General features: G+C 40.1%; 1 protein-coding gene across 6 annotated transcripts in view; it reads left to right on the forward strand.

Annotated features, from left to right (window-relative positions):
• The window catches only part of MKX (mohawk homeobox), a 71,508-nt gene that overhangs the window by 2,904 nt on the left and 50,558 nt on the right, over positions 1-18,046 (forward strand). For all 6 annotated transcript variants that reach the window (XM_065921257.1, XM_065921262.1, XM_065921259.1 and 3 more), the window contains 3 exons: positions 1,632-1,791; positions 10,396-10,549; positions 10,982-11,317. In XM_065921257.1, the coding sequence (XP_065777329.1) occupies positions 1,632-1,791; positions 10,396-10,549; positions 10,982-11,317 (650 nt within the window). The remainder of the gene's footprint in view (positions 1-1,631; positions 1,792-10,395; positions 10,550-10,981; positions 11,318-18,046) is intronic.

Consider the following 18,046-nt stretch of genomic DNA (forward strand, 5'->3'; position numbering starts at 1 on the left):
CCGCTAGCTGCAGGGAGAGGTGGGGACAGAGAGACACGGGTGCGCTGGTGCCAACCCGGGCGTGCGGGTCAGGGGCCCAGAGTTTCCTGGGAGGACAGTTCTCCGCCACCCGGTTTCGTACATTCTCATTTTGAGATACTGGTTTTTCTAAGTAAGGGGGGCGGGGGGAGGGGAGGGGATCGATTCGTTAGACCAGCTTAAAAGAGGCTCGCTGGAAGCTGAGGACTCCTGAAAGTGCCCTTGAGTGCTCCGAATCCTCGATCTCAGGGATGGGGGTGGGGGTGACTTGTCCCTCTCCGGACCGCGATGCAGTTGCGCGGCTGAGGATGAGGCAGAAAGGCCTGCTTGGGGTGCACGAGCAGGGGGCAGGGTCAGGCAGTCGGGGCTCCCCCCCGGTCAGGCCAGCCCCGTGGGTTTCCCCATCTTGTGTCACGACAGGGCCTTGCATCGGCCAAGGTGTTTGGGAAGGTCGGCTCTGCGCAGGACGCCCAGGATGCGCGCGCGGCTCGGCGGGGTCCGCCGCGAGCCCGGAGGGTGGGTGCCGCGGGGCCTGGGTTTCGGTTTAGCGGGCCGAGGGCTGCGGGTGGCGTGGGAGGCGCGCAAGAGCTCGCAGGCCGCCAGCTGCTCCGGTGCAGAGGCCGTCTGCGGCCCCGCCACGTCCGGGCGACTCCGGGAGCGCCCCGCGGGGTGGGGCGAGGGGGGCGGCGGGCGGCCGTGCTGGCCGGTCCATCTGAGAGATTGCATCAGCTGCTTGTTCTGCGGCGTTGCCTGTTAGTGAAGTAGAGATCAGGTTTCGTCAAAATGTTACTACCAGTCCTCACGGATGGAATTGGATTTCAAAGAGTTTAAAGAGGCAAAAGCCCTGGAGGCTGCGGCGCAGGCGCGCGAGCTCGCGGAGCGGCCAGGACGCCCGGGCGGCGGCGCGGCGACCCCTCCCGGAGCCGCCGAGGAGCGCAGCGCCCAGCGCCCTGGCCCGCTCTCCCTCCTTGGAAAAAAACTCTTCCCGAGGTCTTTATACTTTAGCCGGTGGGACAGTCCTGTCCTACTTTTAAGCTCTTTCTTATGTCGTGAAAAGTCCCCGACAGTGTTTTGGGTTACTTGTTTGTTACTTGTTTTGTTTTTTCCGGTTCAGCATCTTTCCTCCACAAACCCTTTCTTGGACAGTGTCCCCTTTACCCAGAGGATCCAAGGATATAGGGAGAGTTTGCAGAGGAACCAGAGCAGGGGGCGGCCATCACCCCCTCGCTTTATTCCCACCGTCCAGTGGCGACGTTTGACCACAGGCGACGGGAAGCCCCAGCGGCGGGGCTTGAGTCCCTGAAAGAATGTTCTTGGCGTGTGTACACGACCCGCGCGCGAGGCCAGGGCCCCTGGAGGGACAGCCCTGCTGCGCAGATCTGACCACCTAACCCTCCAGCCTCTCGCTTCAGGATCTCTCCCCGCCCCACCCCCCCCTTTCGGTATCAAGCTGGTGGCCTTGTCTTGCCATCCGCGCCCTGGCACCTCCAAAGCCTCCTCCACGTCCGCGCGCGCAGGACAGGGGTCCACGCAGGCTGAGACGCGTGCAGACGCGACCCTCGGGGTCGCGGAGGAGGGCGCGGCTCACGGCCCCTCCTCTCCCGCTGTCCCAGGGCCCGGCAGAACGGCGGGAAGGTGCGGCACAAGCGGCAGGCCCTGCAGGACATGGCGCGACCCCTGAAGCAGTGGTTGTACAAGCACCGCGACAACCCGTATCCCACCAAGACCGAGAAGATCCTCCTGGCGCTCGGCTCGCAGATGACGCTCGTGCAGGTAATCGGGGCCACGAGCCCCTGCCCCTCTCTTGGTGAGGCGAGGCCGGCGCGCAGGCCGCCTTTCTCTTCCCCGCTGCTGGGAAAGGACTGGCCGAGACCGGCCGGTCCGGATGCTCCTCTGGGTCCTCCGGCCTGTGGGTGATGCAAGGCGGGCACACAGCAGAGCTCTGATGCGGGAAGAGCCTCCGGGTTTCCTCCCATCTTATCTCAGTTTGGTCCAGGAGGGATTGTGTGGTGTTCGTTAAGGAGGGCAGTGAAAAGTCAAGTGCGGACTTATGAGAAGGTGTCCAGATTCTATGCAAGTATAGATGGCTACGGATGGACTACCCCAGCGGTGATTTTCAAACTTGTGTACGCATCAGACTGACCAGGAGAACTTGTTAAAACACGCATTGCTGCGCCCCACCCGGAGTTTCTAGTAGTCCTTGGGTGAGAACGATAATTTGCATTCTAACAAGTTATTGGGGGTGATGCTGAAAACACCACACTTTGAAAACCAGGCAGAAAGACACCCCACATCAGGGCCCCATGTTAAAGGCCAAGTACAGGATAACTTTTAAATTAACCATTCCTGACAGAGCTAGGAGGTGGATTGGAAAGGCAAGAAGTGGATTTGGGATTTTCTTTTCTTTTTCTTCTTTTTAAATAAATAACACCCAGGGCATTAGCTAGAATCCACACAGTTTTGCCGCTGTTTATCTTTCTACTCAGGCTAAAAAGAGGCAGATTTCAAATGGCAGGGTTACTTGTTCAAGTGTAGAGAAATGGTGTGAGTTTGTTGCCAATCTAGTGAATTACATTTGACAAGTTTTTCCCCTCCATAACTGTATCACAAGCTTGGGTGACATAGGTAGAGCCCTTATCAGCCTTTTGTAGATGATGTAATCAAGGCAGGAAGAAGTTGTGTTCCAAGGGGTAGGGAAGGCCTGGAAATAGTGTAATTCTATATCAAATGCTCTTTCCATCACACAAGTTTTCTTTCATAAATGTAGTAAGATAAACTTTTATGCATCAAACAAAGCATTTAACTGAGAAAAAGAGGAGGAGGAGCTAAATGAGCCAATAAATCTCATGCATAATGTAGCACTGCATCACTGCATCGTGAAATTTTGGTCATTCTGTGAAAGTTACAGTGAAAACCCCCAAATAGCAGGGAATATTTAACTATTAGATAACAAAGATTTCTTTCCAGAGTGTAAGATTGTCCTTTTAGGAATTACTAGAAAGTTTGACAAAGCATGAAAATTGACTTGTATTCAGCCTTATTAAAACTGTAATATGCATTTTCTGCTTATTTTCAGAGTATGATTGTAGAGAAAAACATCTGTTTTGCTTTATATTAACAGGCAATAGTATTAATAGTGATTTGCTGCAGCACTGGAGGGGAAAATTAATTTAGTGTTCTTGGCTTAATATCTGTTTAACATAAAACTATGATTTTTTATTTTAACATAAACTAGTGATGTTCAAAATTAGTTTTTAAATAAATTATTCCAATCAGAAAAACCTGAGTTAAGAAAACAAATGCATGTGTTCAGATTTCAGTTTAAACTGGTACGCTATTTATTTTGAAAATACACTACTATAAACTCTATAAAGAGCTGTATGAATATTTCACTCTGATGTCAACAGTAAAGCATTAGATTATATAGTTCCATATTTAATACTTGCCATTCTTTCAGACACAAAGCAAAAAATGTTTATGACATATTTAGGACATTTTTAAACATGAAATGTATTTGTGTCATTAGCAGAGACATTTAAATTTTTATGTCTAATAGTTTTTTGAGCTGCAATAGAAATAGTTATTTTTTAATACAAAATCAAATTGTTTTCTACCTGAAATGGTCACTCAAATGCAGTTAACAATTCTTTTTGTGTTAAGATCTTGGTAAAACTATTGCATTTTTCTAATTTACCTGAAGTTTTTATGCATGTATGAAAAATTTTGCCATTATTTTTTCTATTTCACTATAGTCTTCAGAAAATAAAATGCTCACAAATATGTAATCTTTGAATGGGGCAGAGGTACTTGTTTATAATTATAATTGATACCCTTTTAATGATTTCTAAATTTTATAGTAAATGAAGTTGGTTTCTAGAACATTAAAGTGATAAATGGAAAAATTCAGAATGTATAGAATGACCAAGGGACCCTTATATAGCATTCAGTTTGAATCTAGTTATTCTCAATTAGGTACAATGGAATGTCTATCAAAGAAAATATATATATTTATGAATATAAGGAGTCTGTATAAGTCAGACGTGTATTAAACATCCGAAACAAATTTTGACTCTGGGGAAACCAAATAAATTATGTCAATGCCTTTTACTTCTGGGGGAAAAATGTCAAGCTGTGATCTGAATAAAGCTTCTTGAGCCCTGGAAATTAGACTTCTGTTTCAGGAGTCAGGTTCTCCCATTGAATCAATTTCTCCTATTCACTCAGCCTTCTTGACAAGAGTGATCATGTCTTATCCATCTTCATCTTCCCACTTTACCCTAGTCCAGTACTTCCCATGTAGTAAACTCTTCATACGTGTTTGAATAGGTTTTAATTGGGGAATACTGCTGGAATCACCATGTGACTTGCCCAGACATATTTCTGAAAACTGAAGAATGTCTTGAAATCAGAGGAAGATATTCTGGCTTGAAAATTTATCTCATTGTAGGAAATACATGGAGAGCAGCAGAAAATGAATGAATTATCTTTAATGACACATGTTAGTTCTACAGAACAAGCATGTAACTGATCTTATTATTTTTAGTTTATCTAGAAATATGTCATATTTTAAGTCTAAAGACAAATATGGAATATTTCCTTTATTTCTGGCTCCAGACTGTATTTTTTGTTTATTATAATACTTCTTATCGCTGCTTCTCATAATTTATATTAAGTTGTCAGCATAGTTATTTATTCATTAACTACAGGAGTGTCATAATTTTGAAAATTTCTTTTATACTTAATATTTCCCTTTTGGTTGTGTGGTCAAACTCTCAAACTTTTCATAAGAAGTGCTTTTGCCTTATTTTGCTACTCTGAAGAGTGTAAAACCTGGTTGGTCATCTCCACTAAGCCTAGAAACAAAAAGCTGAAACTTTAATGGAGGGAATGTTTTAGGATCACATAAGTTACTTTTTCTGATAAATAGAAGCTCTAAAGGGCATTAAACAAGACTACATTTTGTTCATCCCTGGAAGATGAAGCAGAGAGAGATATTTACGCAAACGTCATCTTTTTCCACCCACTAGACTTGGCAACTTATCTTAATTAGTTATAACTCTTTGTGTTATTAATCTGCCATCTTCCTAATAAGATATAAGGATTTTTATAAAAAATTAACAGGAAGATGATTTGTGTGCGTGTTTTGCCTTTACCAGTCAAAACAATTCCATAGTGCTTATTTCCTATGACTGACCATTGTTCAGACATTGTAAAAATACACTCTCTACTCTCAAAATATAAACAACTTTATTGTGGAATAACAAGTGTGTGATTGGGGGTTTGTGTTATTGTATGATATGGAGCTTACCCAGGCAATAACTGACTCTGAAGAAGTTTTTCAAAGAAAGGCAGATGAGGGCTGTACCTGGTGTCAGTATTTCCCATTGCTTATGCATGTATATTTAAAAAATATTTTTTTCTGGATTATAAGAGTGAAATGATTGTTTTTTTTTCAGATAACAATACAGAGTGCAATGCAAGTAGAGTTTGAGACTGTAGTGGTTGGATGTTAATGCTCCCTTCACTTAACTGAAGTGAAGTGAATTGAAAGTCACTCAGTCATGTCCGACTCTTTGCGACCCCATGGCCTATACAGTCCATGGAATTCTCCAGGCCAGAATACTGGAGTGGGTAGCCTTTCACTTCTCCAGGGGATCCTCCCAACCCAGCGAGAGAGAACCCAGGTCTCCCGCATTGCAGATGGATTCTTTACCAGCTGAGCCACAAGGGAAGCCCAACAATACTGGAGTGGGTAGCCTATCCCTTCTCCAGCGGATCTTCTTGACTCAGGAATTGAACCAGGGTCTCCTGCATTGCAGGGAGATTCTTACCAACTGAGCTATCAGGGAAGCCATACACTTATAGTAGATGTTCCAAATTCCTGTCATATAGCCATGTATCATTCGGTGAAATCTGCTATATTGCAAGATATTGTCTCCGTGTTGACATAGCTTTTGCTTAGTATTGAATGTGTCTGCTGAGATATGTGTGCAGTTATCAACTGCAAGGCTTATGGCTACTGTTAAATTTTCAACAAAATCTCAGATTGGTCCTGCATTCTTTTTTTTTTTGGACATTCTGGGTCTTTGTTGCTATGCGTGGGCTTTCTCTAGTTGCAGTGAGCGGGAGCTATTCTCTGTTTGTGGTGCACAGGCTTCTCTTTACAGTGGTTTCTCGTTTCAGAGCACAGGCTCTAGGGTACTCTGGCTTCAGCAGCTGCCAAGCATGGTCTTAGTTGCCTTGAGGCGAGTGGGATCTTCCTGGACCAGGGATCGAACCCACGTCCCCTGTATTGGCAGGCAGATTTCTTAACCACTGGACCATCAGGGAACTCCTCTTCTGTATTAGTTTAAGTGTTAAACTACATGATGTAGAAAGGAGGTGTTCAATATTTCAGTAAAGTGACTGAATATAAGTTAATTCTGTGCGTTCAAAGGTAGACAGATACCAGAATATCCCCTTGGGTTTACCATAATGATTGCTCTGCCAATATGAATGTAAACACTTCAGTTAGAGTAGGATGAAAATGACTTAGTTTTTCTTCCAGCTTCTAGATATTTGGTTCTCTAAGCTTTCCCTATAAAATACAGTGTTTTCTAAAGCTCTGAGTTTGACGTTAAAATGCTGTTGTAGCACCTAGCCTTGGTAAGGAGGCTTGTTGCATGTAAAATAGAATTTCAAGAGAATTTGAATGATAACCTGAAGGAATCCATAGAAAGTTAAGTGTGGCAAATTTGAACTGGTGTTTTTACCTTCAGTGAAACAGAGGGCCTTTGCATCAATTAATCGGAAAAAACTTGAGAAATGATACTTATACAGATTTGTTCGCCACCTATCATCTGCTGTTTGCATGACTTAACACAGGAAGATATTAAACACCCCCAACTATATACAGCCATTAAGGCTGTACTGTAAATTTCTGATAATAAAACATTGGCAGAGTAAATGTGTTAGAAGTTGGGTGCCAGTCAGACTTCTGAAATCAGTTTAGAAAGAACCTATTAGACACCAGCAAACCTTTATGGAAAATCTCCTGGTGTATGATTAATGTACTCTGGTAGGAACTATGAATATGTAAAACATTAAAAAAATGTGATTACTGTATATGAAAATCTAGTCAGTCCCACCATGACATTTAAAGGTTCCTATTTTTGTATGTTAGAATTGTAAGTGTATTGAGTTTTTTAAATAAGAAGTCCATTGCATTTTAATAAAAACATGAAGAGTTTCATAAGAATTGGATTTTACACTATGTGGTACAATTTGTTGGTTGTATTAAGAGTTAGGATCAGTTAAGATTTAAGATTAGCCTCTGAATTATATGGTGTTTAGTAGAGAAAGTAACAAAAAATTTCTGGAGTTGGATTCTTTTAAGTGACATGGCATAGGGAAAGCTGCAGGCTGTCCTATGTGAGAGGAGCAGAGAAGGACATTAAACACCCCTCGTGATTGCTGAAGAAGTGGTGGTCAAGGGCAGAAGGTAGGTTGGTACCAACCATAAAGGAGATAGATTAATACTTGTGTAGGAGAGTGTGGACAATAATTCGCAGATTTTAATTTTCAGAGCTGGCAAGGATGTCAGGAACCATGAAATTCTGAAAAATTGAATGACTTATGTAAACTCACATAGCCTGTTTTTGGCAAAGTCAAAAGAGGAAACCGAGCCTCTTTCTGTTACACCACAGTTGGAGGATAACAGGACATGGATGAAGATTTGAAGATGTTAAGTAATTAAATCACAACAGTGCATCATCACTTGAATTTGATGGCAGTTGATCCATTCACGTGGGCAGAAAGAAAAATAAGGAAGTTCAAAAAATAATGTTTTAAGTGTTCCAGTTAGTACTGATGAGAACATGGACGAGCATTTTGGCCATGACTTGGAGAATAGAGAGAGGTTTGAGAAAAAACTGAGCAGGCATTTCATGCCTCCATAGTGCAGGTTCACCCGTGTGTCATAATTAATCTCTTCACTGCTAGTCCTTCTGTGTGTGTAGGGGACAAAGTTTATTCATTCCTAGCACTTAACACCATGGCATGCAAGACCTTCTCAGTGTGTGTTTGTTGAATGAATAGCCCCAGAAGATTTCTGTTTGTAGAGGTTGGAGGAGATGGAGAATTTGAAGTCAGGCTAAAACCATAGTAATAATAGCACAGTTTGGCAGGAAGAGTGGTTGGTAGTGTCTAAGGCTTCTGAAATGCCATGGTGAGATATTACACCACTGCTCATAAATTTGAGGACAGTCATCATTACTTAAGACACAAAGGTAGGTTAACATTGAACATATGTATATTATATATGAATTGAATATATATGTTATGTATGATATGGTTTGTGTGTATATAAACTGGGATAGAGTACCTTGTTTTACCCACGGGGGAAAAAAGAAAAATAAGCTATAGATTTTTTTTTAAGTAGGATTCACCACAGGTTCATTAAATAATTAAGGCTTGAGTAATGTGCAAAAAAAAAAAAAAAAAAGGTGTATTTATAGACTAAATGTTAAAAAAAAAAAAGAAAAGAAATTCCAGAGCAAGTACCACCACACAAACCATTAATATACTGTGGGATCATGTTATAGAAAAACTTGACAGAAAGACATAATCTTCTTTCCACATTTCATCCTTTTAAAGGCAAATATTGGCCTTTCAGGTTTCTAGTATCTATATATTTGGATGAGAACATGATATTTAAAAACAAATGTCAAGTGTCATTTTAGCCTCTAGAAATTGTGACCAGCCCTTTATGAAACTGTGTCCAGCTCTTTGTGACCCCATGGACTATTGTCTGCCAGGCTCCTCTATCCATGGGATTTTCCAGGCAAGAATACCAGAGAGGGTAACCATTCCCTTCTCAGGGGATCTTCCCGACCCAGGGATTGAACCCAGGTCCCCTGCATTGCAGGCAGATTCTTTACCATCTGAGCCACCAGGGAAGCCCTCCAGAAATCCAGCAGCACCTTAAACAAAAACAATGGAACTGACTTTATTTTGCAGTATTCATTTCTTTGCCATCACTTATTTAGAAGCACTTAATTTTTAGCTTAAAGCTGGGTGTTATTTGGCCTTTTCTCTCTCTACTTGTCTGATTGCTCTATCTCTGCTTTGCCAGTTGCTTCCTCCTTAATTGCTAGAGGTTTCCAGGGTTTGTTCCTTGACTCTCTTTTCATTCTAACTACTGTCACAACCTCAGCTCTCACTTCTGTGCATTTGACCCAAATCTGATCTTCCTTGCCCTTGAATCTCAGATGGCCTTTTTATTTTCTCACTGCACATTTCACCTGTATGCTTTTCTGGTACCTCAAACTATAAACGTTCCCAGACCAAACCCATCATTTCACCCTCAAACAATTCTTTCTTCCTCAGGTGACACTGTTTTCTCTTCTTACATAAGTTTGATAACTCAAGAGCATCTCTAATTCCTCCCTCTTATTTACCTCCCATGATGTCTCTGTAATTTGATTTCTATTGTTCCAAGTCTGTACTGGAAACACACTTCCCCCCCATTATCCCTGACATATTCCTTCGAAGTCTAGCTTCACGAACCCTTGAGTCACATGAAAGTAACCTCTCCTTCTGTTTCACTGCTGTAACATTTTATTTTAATGCATCTTAAGCCATTTATCACCTTCTTTCCTATATTAGAATTATTTTTTTGAGCTAGAGTTGATTTATAATGTGTTAATTACCAAGATGATTCCATTATAGACATATATGTATATATTCTGTTTATATGTCACAGACATGCATATATGTATTATGTTTATATGTTATAGACATATTTGTATTCCATTATAGACATATATATATGTATTCCTTGATTCTTTTTTTATTTCATTGTTTGGTTCACTTGTGTTACTTTTTGGGTTCCACATATAACTGATTTCATATGGTATTTGTCTTTCTTTTTCTGACTTACTGCACTTAGTTTGATTATCTCTGGGTCCATCCATGTGGTTGCAAATTGCATTTTCCTTTTTTATGGCCGAGTAATATTCCATTGTGTGTATGTACTGTATCTTCCTTATCCATTTCTCTGTTGATGGACATTTAAGTTGCTTCCATGTCTTGGCAATGGTGAATAGATTTTAGAGTTATTTGTGTATTCTCCTACCTCTCTTACTAGCCTCAAAATTTTAGGGCAAAGTCCTTTAATATTTTTTTATTCCCAGGATATAGCTAGTGCTCAATCTGTACAGTAAGGGCTAAGCACATTTGTTGAATGAATGAATGAACAGATATGAATTCTAGTACTGTCATGTCCGAGAATATGTGATGATCAGAAATCATGAGAGAGGCTTAGGTCCTTTCTGGGGAAGTAACTGTATGATGGATAATTTTTTATGTTGTGTTAACTGAGAAATAAAACCTTTTTAGGTGTCAAATTGGTTTGCTAATGCAAGACGTCGGCTTAAGAATACTGTTCGACAGCCAGATTTAAGCTGGGCCTTAAGAATAAAGTTATACAACAAGTATGTTCAAGGGAATGCTGAGCGGCTCAGTGTGAGCAGTGATGACTCCTGTTCTGAAGGTTTGTTAATATTTTTTATCTTGCTTTCTTTACTCTGCCTCTGTAAGGAGACATTCACCTTAATTCCTATTTCTAAGGTCGATCCCACAAAACATAATGCTGTCATAATGGTTCTTTTTTATTGTACAAGGTAACTTGACTTTTATAATACTATAAATGACCAACCAGATTATGGCTGTTTCCTCTTGTTCATAGATTTATCATGTGTCAGAATAACATTTTCTGTGAAGTTTATTAACATTAAAATGCCAAAGGGAGAAATTACTTAGATTCCTGTTTTTCTTTGCCTAAAAATTAATCTTAAATATCAAAGATAACTTTACACACTTTAAATATTCTTCCTATATGTATATTTTAAATCATTAAATATAACAATTGGGTGTCTGGGGAAAAGTACGTGTAAGAACTTCCTAGTGGTATTTTCCTTCTTAGATGGAGAAAACCCTCCACGAAACCACATGAATGATGGAGGCTATAATAATCCAGTTCACCATCCCGTGATTAAAAGTGAGAGCTCAGTCATAAAGGCTGGAGTACGGCCAGAGTCACGAGCCAGTGAGGACTACGTATCACCCCCCAAATACAAGAGCAGCTTGTTGAATCGTTACCTTAACGACTCTTTGAGGCACGTCATGGTCACAAATGCGGCCATGATGGGAAAGACAAGGCAGAGAAACCATTCGGGATCTTTTAGTTCCAATGAGTTTGAGGAGGAGTTGGTATCGCCCTCGTCTTCAGAAACGGAAGGCAACTTTGTCTATCGCACAGGTAAGTCTGTGCTTTTCGTGATAACCTTGTTTAAACAGAATGAAGGCTGCAGCAGAGGGCGTTTCTCTACAGGTGTCAAGACATAATTTTTATAGCCAGCACATCAGATTTGCACGTATGGTCCACAGTTCAATTTGAAAGCTTTCGTTTTGTTCTTCATTAGCAGATAACGCTTGTTAGCAGATGATGGTCTACTGGGAAGTTTTCATCCTCAATGAAGATCTTCAATCTTAGCAATAAACATACTTAGAGGAGATAAATGTTGGCTTTAAGAATAAATTATAATTGAGGAATGTCCCAGATCATAACCAGCCGTGCAAATATTTTGTATTCCATCTTTTCTCTTAAATTCTTTGATTGCTTATATTGATGGAAAATGAATATAAACTAGCATGGGTGGCGAGATGTTTGTGAAGGAAAAGTGGCTTAAATTGCTTTGGAAATCTTACTTTTATTTCTGAAAAACACAAGTAGGGCTGATAAATAGCTTTGAAATCTTTACTTTTAGTTCAGAAAAAATGAATCAATTTCCACCTGTCGTCGGCTTTCAGATGGAGTGGCAAGCTTGGTAAAATTTTCTATCTTGACTTCAATTCCGCCAGAACTTTGCATGTAAAGAGTGTTTGAGCAAGTTTGCTTTAGGACAAAGGATTGTGTGTGTCCTACATCTGGTATAGGTAGAGTCCACGTCCTGAAAATGCCAGGCAGTGAGATTTAGAAATGTTACCCCGGGAATTAGCTTCAGGAAGTGTGGAGTCCAGCCGTATTATGTCACAGATAAGAAAGCCCAGACAAAAAACAGACAGCTAGTGACTCTCCTATAGATCAGCAGCGCAGCTGAGCCTGCACCAGCGGTCCGAGGAATGTAATTACTGCTAGACTGCTGTTACTGTTATTATTACACTTGTTGTCACCAGTCACTAATTGAATATTTGTGATATACTAGGTTCTGTGCTAAATACTATGCATGTACTGCTACCTTGAGTTCTTATAATATCAAGAAGCTTGATATATAAACAATAGAGCTTTATAAAGACATTTAAAGTTGGTGTGCTGAATATATCCTTAAGGTTAGTTATAAATCTGATTTTCAAGTGTCTACAAATATGTACAAGATACACTATCTATGAGGATTCAGAAGATGTCACAGTACATTTTTAATGACTTAATCTCATTTTCTGTTTGTATCTCCAACTCCGACAATGAAAACATTTCTAGACACTCAGAAATATATAGGCTTGTAAATAATAATTGTGTCTAGGAAGAAGTAAAACATACAATAAAAGATAATTTAGCCCAAAACAAAAAAGTTCCAACTATCTGTTAATACCTAACTGATGTGGCCAGACCAGAACTTGTAATTCAGAATGTTTATTTTCAGAAAAAGGAAAAAAAAAATCAAGTCATTCAAGTACAGATAATTGAAAAAGGAATAAACAGAAAACAAAAAATGGTAAAATAAATACTGAAAAACAGATAAATAAATCAAGAGTTGGCTCTTTGAAGTCAGTAGTAAAAGAAATAAGCAAAAATTAACTCAGAGTTGGAAGTGAGAAAGAGGATATAGCAATCAACATATTTTTGATTAAAATATTTAAGACAATTATTATAAAGTACTACACACAATCATTTGACAGTATACCGTATGCAGATGTATGGATGAAGTGTATTATCTACAGGAATTGTTAATTCATAGTAAGAAAAGTTTTAAATGACTGATAATGCAGGAAAAATTAAGGTTTTTAGTAAACTCGGTTCCCAAATGCTTGATAAAGTCATTGGATTTCTTTTTCAAACTTTAAAGAAATAATTAATTCCTGTGCTTTGTATATGTTTCTGGAACACATAAAAACATGGGAAGTGTCTCAATTTTTAAAAATGTAAATGTTTTCCTAACCTCCAACCAGATTAAGACAGCATAAAGTCAAAATTTTTATTTGTGGTACTGATACTGACTATGAAACAATGTAGGGAATATTGATAATCATCTAATGTTAAGTGGAAAATTTTAATTGAGGATGCCCTGAATATGACAAGTGTGTACGGACAAGACAAGAAAGATAAAAACAATAAAAATTATGGTTGAATGAGGTGGGGGTAATTGAGATCTGTTCTTTAAAATTATTTTTCTTTTTCTCGTAAATTTATGTTGCCCAGTAAAAACAAGATCGTGTGCCTGTGAAATTTTCCCAGCATGTATGGGTCTTCTGAAAATGCAAGCTCTTTTCAAAGGTGACAAAATATAAAATCAGAGCGGGACTAACATCTTGTACAGTCGATGCTTTTCAAAGTGAAATAGCCTGGCCATTTATTTTTATTAAAGCATTCCAGATGCACTTGGTTCGGGTTATGGACTATTCATTTGCCAAATTCTATTTTTAAATAAAAACCTATCTTTTAGTTATGCAAGCAGTGAGATCACAGCCTAGACACGTAAGCTTCTGGTTTCTCGTGCATGTGTATAAGCTTTAAAAGAACAGAATAAAATTGTAGAATTTGTGGATGGAAAATGAAGCAAGAGCGGTTGGTCTAAGACTGGTCTACTAAATTTCAGACCAAAACACCAAATGACTGTCTTCTGTGAAAACTGACAATGTTGCTGCAGTTGTAGCTGGGTTAGCAGTCATGCATGAGTAGTAGAACAGGGAATTTCAATAAATACTTTCTGAGAAACTGCTTTGGTTTTCCCTGGCACACAGGCTTGTTCTGAATTTCTTCAGTTCTTTCTGATTATATCTTTTTTCCTCACCTAAACAGCAAACTTCTAAGAGTGCTATTAAACACCCCTTCTCCCACCCTTGTCCTATAGGAGTAGGTGACCTACTCAGAAGAGATCACCTTGAAATACAATTTATTGCTTTATCTGTGCTTAAAATTGTATCCATTTCTTCCGCCCATTTTTGTAAGACAGCTGCAATCTCATGATGCATTTCATTAAATATATGAAGGCAAAAAGCCAAGTGAAAGAAAGAGTTGGTTTTTGGAAGGGTAATCACTGAATTTCGTTTCCCTTGTTAAATTCTAGGAGGGCGAAGTCTGGGAGATCATAAAGCAGTAATCCTAATTGAAGATATTACTAGACACCATCCAAGTAGATACAAACATGTTTTTTTTTATTTTATTTTATGTAGATATTAAATATTTCTGTGTAATCTGCAATCTCCCACATCATGTAGGAAGAAAAGATATTTTTTCAAGGGCATAGCAGGCTATCAATAAGTATTCTGACGGCCTCCCTGGTGGCTCTGATGGTAAAGAACCCGCCTGCCAATGCAGAAGACAAAAGACCTGCGGGTTCGATCCCTGGGTTGGAAACGTCCCCTGGAGAAGGAAGTGGCAACCCACTCCAGTATTCTTGCCTGGAAAATTCCATGGACAGAGGAACCTGGTAGGCCATACAGTTCATGGGGTCGCAAAGAATCAGACATGACTGAGCGCTCTCTCTCTCTCTCTCTCTCTCACACACACACACACACAAATATTCTGACAGCAGCAATCATAACATAAGAATTTATCAGAATTATTAACGTTATTCCTTCTAAATAGAACTAAGTAATATGCAAGAAAATCTAGCCACTCGGTCTCATTTGTTCAATGAAGTTATCTAAATTAAAATTACAGTCCTCTTCATCATGTTAGGTTAAGTGTTAGTCGCTCAGTCATGTCCAATTCTTTGTAACCCCATGAACTGTAACCAGGCTCCTCTGTCCATGGAATTCTCCAAGCAAGCATACTGGAGTGGGTTGCCATTCCAAAGGTAATTTTCAGATGTTGGATGGAGTGACTTCCCATTGCAAACTGCCCTCCGAGTCTCTAGTCCTTGGATGGGCCTGCTCTCAGAGATACCAGGATAAGGGCTGTAGCTTCATGCCCACCTCCATTCCTCTTGACTCAGTAGTTGAGCTTCTCCAAATGGGACCATCTGTGAACATCTGTAGCATCTTCCAGAGGGTGTCCTCCATAGAGCCTTTTCTAACTTGGATTCAAGTTTAATTTACCCTCCAAACCAAGCCTGTTAAATCTTCTTCAGTGAAGAAGAGAGGAGTCACTTCTAAGAAGTATGGTTGATGAGGGGAAGGACAGGCAAGTCTTGAAATAAAATGTGTGAACCTTCCTGCTCTGTTGCTGGACAAGTTCCTATCCTGCTGTTTCTTTCCGCAGCTCACAAGTGATCAGCTTATAAATGGCTAGTACATGCTAATGGTTACTTTCTGAGCCCCACTGCCTCCCCAGTACATAATTCATAAATTTACTCTGCTCCCTAAAGCCTGAATGTTTCAACTTCATCTTATTAAATTGCCTGGAATCCCTCTTAATTATACACATCTGGTATAGCACAAACATAATGGTGGATAGAACTCTTTTCTATATTAGTGTGAATTAACCAGATTAGCTTTCCCTCCACTTGATGAAGGTGAATATCCCGGAAGCAGTGGAGATTTTGATGGAAAGAAGAAAGAAATCATTTATTCCGTAAACCAGTTTCTCTGGGAGGAAATGTCCATTTGAAGGGCCTGCAAAGTGAGGGAACTAGGGATTTTGGTTACTGGGGAAAGACAAACGAAGCAGCAGAAAGTAAATCTGGGAGGACACAAGGCTAAATGCCATTTCCAAATTTTGTTCTTGGCTAACGATGACCCCAGGAGGTGGGGAGTGGAGGTTGTGGTGGAGATGTTCTTTTTTCGCTGTCTTCGTGTACACTCGTGTACTTTAGAAATTAAGCTGGTATTTTCCATAGTAAAACATAGGGATGCTCATGAGTTGAATAAACCATTGGATTAACCTTGGATTTAACTGTAATCTATATAGCCTAGTTTCTTTGGAGAAATGCAGCCTCCGTTCTCAACCACTGATTTCACAGTGCACTTCTGGGACACGGTACAAGGTGTCCTTCAGGCATTCACATCACTTATCGAAAACACTCCAGGCTCGCCAGAGCCCTGGGTTTTATGCTGGGCTGCTTGTAAAATCATAGCTTAAATGAAGCAGAGGGAAAGATTTAAAGGACTGCCTTGCCAGATCCTTTTGAACACTGAATGAGGACTCTTGATTTGTTTCATCAATTTCAGGTGTTTCGGGGGTAGCTTAAAGAAAGCCTCATGGTAGCTGAGAGAAGGCGTTACTCTTAAGGATGGTGTGGGTTTCTGTGTCCGCGCTATTTTCTCTTTGGAATTTTGTTGACCAGTAAGTCGACTTTGGATACTTTCATCTTCTTTTATTTCCCGTTTATGCTTGTCACTTCCTTGTTTTTAGTGAAAGATTAAGCTCAGCCCTGTTGGATGATTCCAGACATTCTTTTCCTGGCATGCAAATGACTGCTGATGTGCTCCAGCAGGGAATAATAAAACCCTCTGTCACCAGCCCAGTTAGTGACATTTAAAGGATACGTGAAAGGTTATCCAATTTTTTTTTTTTTCTGTCTTGTGTCTTTTACTACAATAATACCTCACCTATCAGATACCATCTGGAAATGAGGTTTTCCTCCGAAGTGAAATTTCCAGATAGAAATTTCAGGACTGATTTTTAAAAAGATAGAATTTTCTGTTCCTCTGGACATACAGGATGAAACACAGCCTGTGGGTTGTTGTCTCAGCATCCCCACATCTTCCCTAAACTCCTCCTCTTGTTGCTTTTTATATGCTTCCAGACTAAACTTGCTCCTGACACCTTTGAATAAAGAACAGCATCTTTCTGATAACCTTTTTAAAAGGGGGTCTTTCCTAATTACTTATTCCAGAGCAGTAACCTTTGAAATGAGACTTATAGAAATTCTGACCTTTGGGGAGGCTTGGGATAGAATTATAAAAATTTAAGCATGATATTATTGAACACTGTAGATGTTTAAATATTTATCAGTGATGATAATGGCAAAACACATTCACTTGGATTATTTCTGAAGTAGCACATTAGCTTGACTTTTGAAAGTAAATTTTCTTCTTGCAGATTTTAAATGAAGCTGCTTAAATGTTCCACGTAATGTTAAAAGGCTGAGAGAGTCATGGCAAACACAGATAGAAAAAGAGAACAAGCTTTGACATAAGCAGTTTGGCATAAGCTCCTTTGAGGGTTAGTTTTTCATTCACTTTTCTTTGTTATTTGGTATTGTCGACTAAAAAAATACATGGTCACAACCTGAATGTAGAGAGTTGTTTTATTTGATGGGAATGTTTAGGACTCCAGCGCATTTCAGTAGCCCTGAGAAGACTGCTCCAAGGAGGCAGGAGGGGACCTCAGACTATATACAAGTTTGCAACAAAGGGAACAGGCCATCTGAACATCAAAGATCAGGTATCAAGTTACGGAGTTTAGCCTTCTATGTATGCGAAGATGCAAGCGTCTGGGCTCACTGAATTCATTCCTTTCATATATGCACCTCATGTATCTGGACCAATCCTGTTTCCTTGTTCACCTTGCTTCTTGCATTTCCCCAGCCCCTCAGCAATCACTGTGGTGGGTGGCAGCATCCGCTGGATCGCGGTTTTGGGAGCCCTCATTCACATTTGAAGGCCAGAAATTACTGATGTCTGTGACATTTCTCATTTATTGATATGTCAGGAGATATTTTCATTTCAGAGTTATCATGTGAGAGCCTGAAAAAGTCTATATTGCAGATGTTAAGACTTAGCAACCCCATTCAACAATCTGGTTTACAAACAAAGTGAAAATACACAGCAGCTTTGTTTAGAAAATGTACACCTTTTTTAGGGCTGTGTTGGATCCTGACTATTT

Source organism: Muntiacus reevesi, chromosome 2 (genome assembly GCF_963930625.1).
Source record: "Muntiacus reevesi chromosome 2, mMunRee1.1, whole genome shotgun sequence".
Taxonomy (NCBI): Eukaryota; Metazoa; Chordata; class Mammalia; order Artiodactyla; family Cervidae; genus Muntiacus; species Muntiacus reevesi.